This window comes from Nicotiana tabacum, chromosome 8, assembly GCF_000715075.1.
Source record: "Nicotiana tabacum cultivar K326 chromosome 8, ASM71507v2, whole genome shotgun sequence".
NCBI classification, from domain to species: Eukaryota; Viridiplantae; Streptophyta; class Magnoliopsida; order Solanales; family Solanaceae; genus Nicotiana; species Nicotiana tabacum.
In genome coordinates, this window is record NC_134087.1 from 69,593,436 (window position 1) to 69,602,705 (window position 9,270).

At 37.6% G+C, this 9,270-nt stretch overlaps 1 protein-coding gene across 1 annotated transcript; it reads left to right on the plus strand.

Moving 5' to 3' along the window:
- The first annotated feature begins 6,272 nt into the window (after window positions 1-6,272).
- LOC142163145 (uncharacterized) lies at window positions 6,273-9,011 on the plus strand. The gene is made up of 5 exons (XM_075220398.1): window positions 6,273-6,745; window positions 6,807-7,037; window positions 7,127-7,506; window positions 7,785-8,102; window positions 8,581-9,011. Exons 1-5 carry the CDS (start codon window positions 6,273-6,275, stop codon window positions 9,009-9,011), a joined length of 1,833 nt encoding a protein of 610 aa, XP_075076499.1.
- The last annotated feature ends 259 nt before the right edge of the window (window positions 9,012-9,270 follow it).

The window sequence follows — 9,270 nt, forward strand, 5'->3', positions numbered from 1 at the left end:
ACAAATGCAAAAGATATGATGGCTGCCAACTTTGAAAACAATCAAGGAAGAAAAGTCTTCCTTAATTAATGGGATGTACCCCACAAATCTCCCCCTCCAGTCTCATTCACCTGAAGGAGGTAGCACCGGAGATTCTAGTTTGAGCGCATGCCGACAAGTTCTTTGCAAAGCTCGAACTTGTCTCTTGGTACTACCTTGATTAGCATATCTGCAGGATTTCACTCGTGTGAATCTTTTTGACCTGTAAAGATTCGTTCTACACCTGCTCACGAATCCAATGATATCTCACATCTATATGCTTTGTTCTTGCATGGTACATGGAGTTCTTGCTCAAGTCTATTGCACTTTGACTGTCACAATAGACAACATACTCCTTTTGATGCAATTCCAGCTCTTGAAGAAATCGCCTGAGCCATATCATCTCCTTGCCAGTTTCTGTAGCGGCAATGTACTCTGCTTCAGTTGTTGAAAGTGCAACACACTTTTGCAACTTAGACTACCATGATATAGCTCCCCCTGAAAATGTAAACAAATATCCAGTAGTGGATTTTCTGTTATCAATGTCACCTGCCATATCAGCATCTGTATAGCCCTTCAAGATTGGATCAGATCCTCCAAAGCACAAACAATCTCCCGTGGTACCTCTCAGGTACCTGAGTATCCACTTGACTGCTTCCCAATGTTTCTTTCAAGGATTTTCAAGAAACCTGCTGATAACACTAACTGCATGAGCAATATCAGGTCTAGTGCATACCATTGCATACATCAAGCTTCCGACTGCTGAAGAATAAGGAACTCTAGCCATGAACCCTTTCTCCTCCTCTGTTGTAGGACACATCTTTTTGCTCAACTTTAGATGACTAGCAAGAGGTGTGCTGACTGGCTTAGCATTCTTCATGTTGAATCATTCTAGTACACGTTCAATATACTTCTCCTGAGATAGCCACAACTTTCTACTTGTTCTTTCTCGAACTATCTTCATCCCTAGAATTTGTTGTGCTAGGCCCAAGTCCTTCATATCAAATGACTTGGACAAATCTCTCTTCAACTTTGCGATCAGCCCCTTGTCTTTTCCTACAATTAACATGTCATCCACATACAACAACAATATAATAAAGTTATTCTCAGAAAATCTTTTGAAGTATACACATGGATCAGAATAGGTCATTAGGTATGTTTGACTTTTCATGAATGAGTCAAACTTCATTTATCACTGCCTTGGCGCCTGCTTCAATCCATAAAGACTCTTATTCAATTTGCACACCATGTGTTTTTTTCCAGCTACTTCAAATCCTTCTGGTTGCTCCATATAAATCTCCTCTTCCAAATTTCCATGAAGAAATGTAGTTTTCAATCCAACTGCTCCACTTCAAGATCTAGGCTAGCTGTTAAGCTCAAAATTGTTCGAATAGAAGTCATTTTGACAAGAGGTGAGAAAATTTCGTCAAAATCAATACTTTTCTTTTGTTCGAAGCCTTTAACCACCAATCGAGCTTTGTATCTGACCATCTTGCCATTTCCATTTTTCTTGAGTTTAAAGACCCATTTGCATTTGAGTGGTCATTTACCCTTTGGAAGTTCAACCAGCTTGTACGTGCCATTTTTTTGTAGAGATTCCATCTCTTCTTGCATGGCTTTCATCCACTGGTTCTTTTCTGGATGGGACATCACCTCCTTAAGACTTTCTGGCTCCCCCTCATCACTGATGAGGACATACTCTGTAGAAGGGTACCTGCATGACTCTACCCTTGGCCTCTGATCTCCTCAGAGGTTGAGGTTGTTCTTCTTCCTGAGTGGGGTGCTCTACTTCCTCGACACCTTCATCAAGTTGCTCCCCCTGCTCAATAACCTCGCCAGATTACTCCCCCTGCTCGACAACCTCCTTGGTCGTACTTTCTACACTTGTGGGATTGTTAGAAGTAGAAGGAATAGTAACAAGGTTAGAAATTATACCATTCTTCGCCTTTTCTAACATATCAGCAGCAATTCTGACTTCACTTTCTCGGAAGACTACATCTCTGCTTTTGATGACCTTCTTCTTTACAGGTCCCACAATCTGTACCCGAACTCTTCATCTCCATATTCGATAAATATGCAGGGAACAGATTTATCATCCAACTTTGTCCTCTGCTCTTTTGGTACATATGCAAAAACTCTGCAACCGAATACCTTCAGATGCGAGTAGGATACCTCCTTGTTGGTCCAAACTCTCTCTGGGATGTCAAACGCTAACGGAACTGATGGACTTCTATTGATCAGGTACCAGGCTGTCTGAACTACTTCACCCCAGAATGACTTAGGCAGTTTAGCCATTCTGAGCATGTTTCTCACCTTCTCTACAATGGTGCGGTTCATCCTCTAGGCTACGCCATTGTGCTGTGGGGTTCCAGGAACTGTCTTTTCATGTCTGATCCCATGACTTGAACAATACTCTTCAAATTCCCTTGAAGTGTACTCACCTCCATTGTCACTTCGGAGACACTTTAGCTTTCGGCTTGTCTCCCTTTCTACTAGAGCATGAAACTTCTAGAAAACTTGAAACACCTAATCTTTAGTTTTCAAAATATAAACCCATAATTTTCGTGAAGCATCATCAATAAAAGTAACAAAATATTTGTTACCGCCCATTGATTCAATTTTCATTGGGCCACAAACATCAGAATATACTAAATCAAGTATATTCAATTTTCTTTCAGATGATGTCTGAAATGAGACTTTATGCTGCTTATCAAATAAACAGTAGTCACAAGGTTTTACCGTTGTACCTTTGGCATAAGAAATGAGTAATTTCTTGGTAAGAATCTGCAATCCCTTCTCGCTCATATGACACATTCTTTTGTGCCACAAATCTGGAAAAATCTGATCTTGCACCGCGTTCAATTCACCTTGGCATATTTCTGCATTTGTCCTGTACAACGTGCCACGAGCAACTCCCTTTGCAATCACCAATGATACCTTAGTGTGTCTCCACTTTTCATTTGCAAAATAGTTCTCGTATCCATCTCGATCTAAAGCAATTCCCGAGATCAAGTTCATCCGCAAATCAGGTACATGCCGCACATCCTTTAGAACCAATGTGCATTCGACATTTGTCTTGATACAAATATCACCAATCCCCGCCATCTTTGAGTAACTTGTGTTACCCATTCTCACTGTGCCGAAATCACCTGCTACATATCTGCAAAAAAGATCTCTTACCGGTGTGGCATGTTAAGATGACGCTGTGCCAACCACCCATTCCGACTCTGGACCTGATAGGTGCATGCATTCCTCTTCCTTATTTATAAAGAGGACAACATTATCATTGTTTTGCACCATGGCGGCTGTGTTGTCGTCATTCTTCTGGCCACTGGTTTCACCTTTGCCCTTTCTTGGATTTGGGCAATCTCTTTTGAAGTGACTTGGTTGATCACAGTTGTAGCAATTTCTGGCTCTTGATTTGGATCGGTTCTTTGACTTCCCATGAGCTCCGGATCTACCATAGTTGCTCGAACTCCTTTGATAACTCCTGCCTCTACCTTCTGTGATGAGAGTCTGTCCTTGATTTTTAGGCTTCTTTCTCATCTTCTCATAGAGTAGAAGAGCCGATGTGACATCTTTCAACTCAATAATAGTCTTACCGTGCAGGATGGTTGTTGCCAAATTATCGTACGAAGATGGCAACGAGTTCAATAGCAAGATGGCTTTATCTTTTTCCTCGATTTTCACTCCAAGGTTGGCAAGCTGTGTGATTAGTCCGTTAAACACATTTAAATGTGACAAAAAATTCGTACCTTCACCCGTGTGTAGGGCGTATAACTGCTTCTTGAGGTACAATTTATTTGTCAGCATTTTGGACATGTATAGGCTTTCCAACCTTGTCCAAATTCCACGTGCAGTGTCTTCATCAATGATGTTATTTACCACATCATCTGCTAAGTGCAACCTGATTGCACTAGCAACTCTTTCATCCAAGTCAGCCCAATCCTCAGCTTTCATGATATCAGGCTTTTTGGCATCAACATCTAGTACCTTGTGTAATCCTTGTTAAATAAGCAGATCCCTCATTCTTCTTTGTCATGTTAAGAAACCGTTATCTCCGTTGAATTTTGCTACCTCGTACTTTACTCCGGACATTTTTATTTTTCACCGAGTATAGTACTACCGACAGTGAATAGTATTTCAGTGAACGAGCAGAACCTTTGCTCTGATACTAGTTGTTGGGAATAAACCCGCTACAAAAATAATATTCACGATAATAAAAGCGGAATAAGAACGTAGCACCGAGATACGGTAATTAACAAGAATAAAAAAGTAACAACGACACCAAGATTTTTACGTGGAAAACCCTTTTGAATAAGGGAAAAACCACGGCCTTGAGAAGAGCAACTGATATCACTATAGCAAGGAATTTTACACTTTGTAGGTCCGAGTAAAATACTCAAAAGGCCACTAGAACACTCAAAAGAAATAACCCTCTTTTGATATTCCCACCTCACTACAATATCACCCACTCTCTATCTTTCTCACAGACTATTTTCTTGTACCCTGTCTGTGAAATCTCACTCTTTCTTTCTAACTCTCAGATATATTTTTCTTCTGAGATTGGTGTGTCGAGATGAGAGCCGAAGCTCTCCTTTTATAGGCAGAGCCTCACTCTCTCATGCCTACTACATTTGACATTTTCTACCTGCAGATCTACTATGCCTAACGAATTTGACAAATGCAAAAGATATGATGGCTGCCAACTTTGAAAACAATCAAGGAAGAAAAGTCTTCCTTAATTAATGGGATGTACCCCACAAATATGGATAAGATTCATATTATCCACTTAAAAATAGATAACCAATGAGTTTTACATTTGCAAAGACTCAAACTGAGGTTTTCCTCAAGTTTGGAAGACTAGGAATTCTTCCGAAAGTGATCATATTCAAAAAGCCATGGATAATATGGATATCCATATTATCCGACAGTTAATTCGTTTCCTATCCGTGTTAAATATGGGTAGGGTTGAGTATATTATCTGTTTTATATTAACCGTTTTCGACTCGTCCATGTTCGATCCGACCCATTCGTTTGCCACCGCTAGATGTAAGAGTTTACAAGCATAATTAGATAAATTGTCTTTCTTGTACGGAAAAATAAAAGTCATAAAAACCAAAGAAATATGCATCATTATAAAGTAAAGTTAATGTTGAGTGATACCATCATTCACGTTGATTTGATTTGAGCAACTTTCTTGCAAATCAACACACTTGGATATGTTGGCTTTTTTCTTCGTACTGATTACCATATAGATTTGCCACAATAATGGGCCAAATAAGATGCTATACTCAATCATTACGAAATATATACTTCTCTTCTAATTCTGATTTTTGTATCTTTAGGGTAGGCAAAAATATAGTTAGAACTAGCTCCATCTTACGGAAGATATATGAGTGTGTTTGGTAAAGAGCACCGCACGCTTCTGCATGACAAAGTATGGTGTATTTTCTGGATTCAACGTATATATCAGTGTAATTGTTACCTGTCATATTTTTATAGTAATAGTTAATTTTGTTGGTATTATTTACAATGCAAATTCAAAAATTTCTTTTTGAAAATCCATTTACAACCAATAGCCATGAGTCTTTTTAGTTTACAAGTATCCTATTTATTTCCAAGTGGCTTCTTAAATAAAGTCTTGTGGCCAAATACTCTTAGATAATTGGTACATGGCAAGAGTTTTTACATATGACATTGATTTAAAAAAATTATTTGACAAATGACCTTGCTAAGCCAAGTGTCATTTTGCATGACATGCGTTGTCATCTTGCATAAAAGAAAATTGACAAGTAAGTCATGTGTTGTCATCTTGCATGAAAGAAAATTGACAAGTAAGTAAGACACTTGTCATGAAACTAAACTCATTTTCATGCTATAAATAGGATGATCATCATTCACTCAATTCTTAACCAATAATTCATGTAGCTAATCATCACTTTCTTCCTAAAATATTTTAATTTTTGTAACAACTACAGAAAAACCTTCATCTTCTCTTCTTTCTAAGTAACTGTTTTGTGCATATTCTAAACTTTCAGCCACGAATGCACGTGTTTGGATGTATTGTAGAACCTTGGGGAGAAGACCGGTCTTAACGATTTGCACCCAATCGGGCCGAAATCTCTTTCAAGGCAGTGGCTTGCCACGACATAGTATTTTTTATAAGTTGTTCTTTCCTTCTTGTTCTTAGTCAATATTATCTACTCATTTTTCTTACAATTTGAAAGTGACTTCATATATAATATTGACTAATGGCCACCACTTTGAACAAAACACTTCCTGATCTATCAAAGCTTGAGCCTTTAGATGGAAACAATTATAAGCGTTGGTCCCAGAAACTTTTAATTTTCTTTGAACAATTAGAAGTTGATTATATTTTTTTTAACGATCATCCTGCTGATATTGTTGCTGATAATTCTAATTCTGCCAATAATGTTGTTGCTGATGATGCTGCTAAAAAGAAATTTGAAAAGGATAATAAAACTGTGAGAGTGCATCTGCTTAACCATATGACTAATTCTCTCTTTGATTTGTTTATAAATTATAAATCTGCTAATGTCATATGGGGCAGGTTGGAGAAGAAATATGGTGCTGATGACGCGGGAAAAAAGAAATATGTCATTGGAAAGTGGATCAAGTTTCAGATGGTTGATGATAAGCCAATCATGGAACAGGTTCACGGGTATGAGAACTTGGCTGCTGTTGAACGAGGACATGGAGATGTGTGAGATTCTTCAGGCTAATGTTCTGCTTGAAAAGTTTCCACCTTCCTAGAGTGATTACAGGAATCAACTGAAACATAAAAAGAAAAACTTAACTCTTCAAGAACTGATCAGTCACATGAGGACTGGGGAAGCAAACCATCTCAAGGATGAGGAGTCTGAACGGCTTAAGAATAAGATGAAATCTCTCTCTCTCTCTCTTAATTCTTCTAAAGCTAATCTTGTGGAATCTTCTAGTACTTTTGTGAAAGACAGATTTAAAGAAAAACAGAAAAAGGCCAGAAGAAAGGACATGTGAAGAAGCAGAATTACTTCAATAAGTTGGAGGGCCATATTCAAAAGTCGAAAGGACCTTGCTATGTATGCGGCAAAATTGGTCACAGGGCTTTTCAGTGCAACCAGAGACAAGGACAAAGCTCAAAGATTAGAGGAAAAGCTCCAGTCCAAGCTAACCTTACTGAGGGTGGTGATGTCATTGTTGTTGTGGTTGTTGAGGCGAACATGGTGGCTAACAAGACTAACTGGATACTGGACACATGCACTTCAAGGCACATTTACGCCAACAAGAAGCTGTTTCACAACTTTGAGGAATCTGCTGATGGTGAGTGTGTCTACATGGGCAACTCCACTACAGTTGTAGTTATGGGTAAAGGAAAAATTCTCTTTCAGTTAACTTCTGGAAAAACCTTAGCCTTGAACAATGTTCTGTATGTACCCTCCCTTCGTAGAAACTTAGTTTCTGGTGCGCTTCTCAACAAAGCAGGTATTAAAATTATTTTTGAATATGATAAAGTTATTATTTCTCGTGGATGAGACTTTGTTGGGAAGGGTTACCTTTGTGTGGGTTTATTTGTATTGAACATCGCTCAAGAGATTAATAATAATGCTAGTACTTTCAATTCTGCTTATATTGCTGAGTCTATTGATTTGTGGCATGGTAGACTAGGTCATATTAATATTGCTTCTTTAAAAGACTTAGAAAAATGGAATTAATTCCTGCAGTTAATATTAATAATTTTTCTAAGTGTCCTATTTGTGTAGAAGCAAAACATACCAAAAAGCCTTTTAAAAATATAACTAGTAGAAAAACAAAATTGCTTGAACTAGTGCATTCAGACTTAACAGATTTCAAGAACACTGTTAGTAAGGGTGAAAAGAAATATTATATCACCTTTGTAGATGACTTTTCTAGATACACTAAGGTATATCTTCTTAAGTCAAAAGATGAGGCTGAAAGCATATTTTTGAAATACACGGCAGAAGTAGAGAATCAATTAGACAGAAAAATCAAGAGGCTTAGGTCTGACAGGGGTGGTGAATATAGTACTAATACTCTAAAAGCCTTTTGTGAGAAAAATGGTATCATACATGAGGTTATTACTCCCTATACTCCCCAACAAAATGGTGTAGCCGAACGGAAAAATAGAACCCTTAAGGAAATGTGAATTCTATGCTTTTGAGTTCGGATTTATCTCATAATATGTGGGGGGAAGCTGTTTTATCTGCATGCTATATTCTTAATAAAGTCCCTCATAAGAAGTTAGATAAAACCCCATATGAGTTATGGAAGGGGTTTGCCCCTAACATGAAAATTCTGAAAGTGTTGGGGTGTTTGGCTAAGGTTGGTCTACCTGATTTTAAACAAGTAACTGTTGGACTCAGGACTTTTGATGCTATTTTCATTGGTTATGCTCAAAACAGTTCTGCATATAGATTTATGTCTTTGAATGATAGTTCTATTTGTGAATCTAGAGATGTAGAATTTTTTGAACATATTTTTCCATTGAAAAATAATGTGTATAGTGTTGTGCCTAATAATGCTCTACATCTATGTCAGTTAATTCTCATATAGTGCCTTTTTCTAGTGTTACTGCTAATGAGCATGAAAATAAACTTAGAAGAAGTAAGAGGCATAGAATTGAAGCTAGCTTAGGTCCTGACTTTATTACTACTTTCTTGACTGAAAATATTGATCTTGATATTTTGAGTGATGAATTAGTGTCAATCTATTTGATAGAAGAAGACCCTAAGACATACAGTGAAGCAATGAGGTCAATAGATACTAGATTTTGGAAAGAGGCCATTAAAAGTGAATTAGACTCTATAGTTTCTAATCACACTTGGGACTTAACTGATTTGCCTAAAGGTTGTAAACCCATAAGTAACAAGTGGATATTTAAAAAGAAATTGAGACCTGATGGTACAATTGAGAAATATAAGGCTAGACTTGTGATTAGGGGTTTTAACCAAAAGAAAGACATTGATTAATTTTACACTTATTCTCTTGTGACTAAGATAGCGACCATTAGAACTCTTGTTGCTTTGGCCGCTATTCATGGCTTTCCTAAATGGTAATTTAAAGGAAGAGACCTATATGTATCAACCTGAGGGATTTGTGATCCAAGGACAGGAAAATAAAGTATGCAAATTGAGAAAGTCTTTGTATGGTCGAAAGCAGACACCTAAGCAATGATACGAAAAATTTAATAGCACATTAGTGGTTAATAATTTTGTTGTTAATGCATCT

What these genes read in the sequence shown, in the direction of transcription:
- LOC142163145 (XM_075220398.1), top strand. Translation starts at nt 6,273, where the DNA reads ATGGCCACCACTTTGAACAAAACACTTCCTGATCTATCAAAGCTTGAG. An exon ending in TGCGCTTCTCAACAAAGCAG is followed by an intron (nt 7,507 to 7,784) that starts GTATTAAAATTA and finishes CTATTTGTGTAG; the next exon opens with AAGCAAAACATACCAAAAAG. An exon ending in AGCCTTTTGTGAGAAAAATG is followed by an intron (nt 8,103 to 8,580) that starts GTATCATACATG and finishes CATCTATGTCAG; the next exon opens with TTAATTCTCATATAGTGCCT.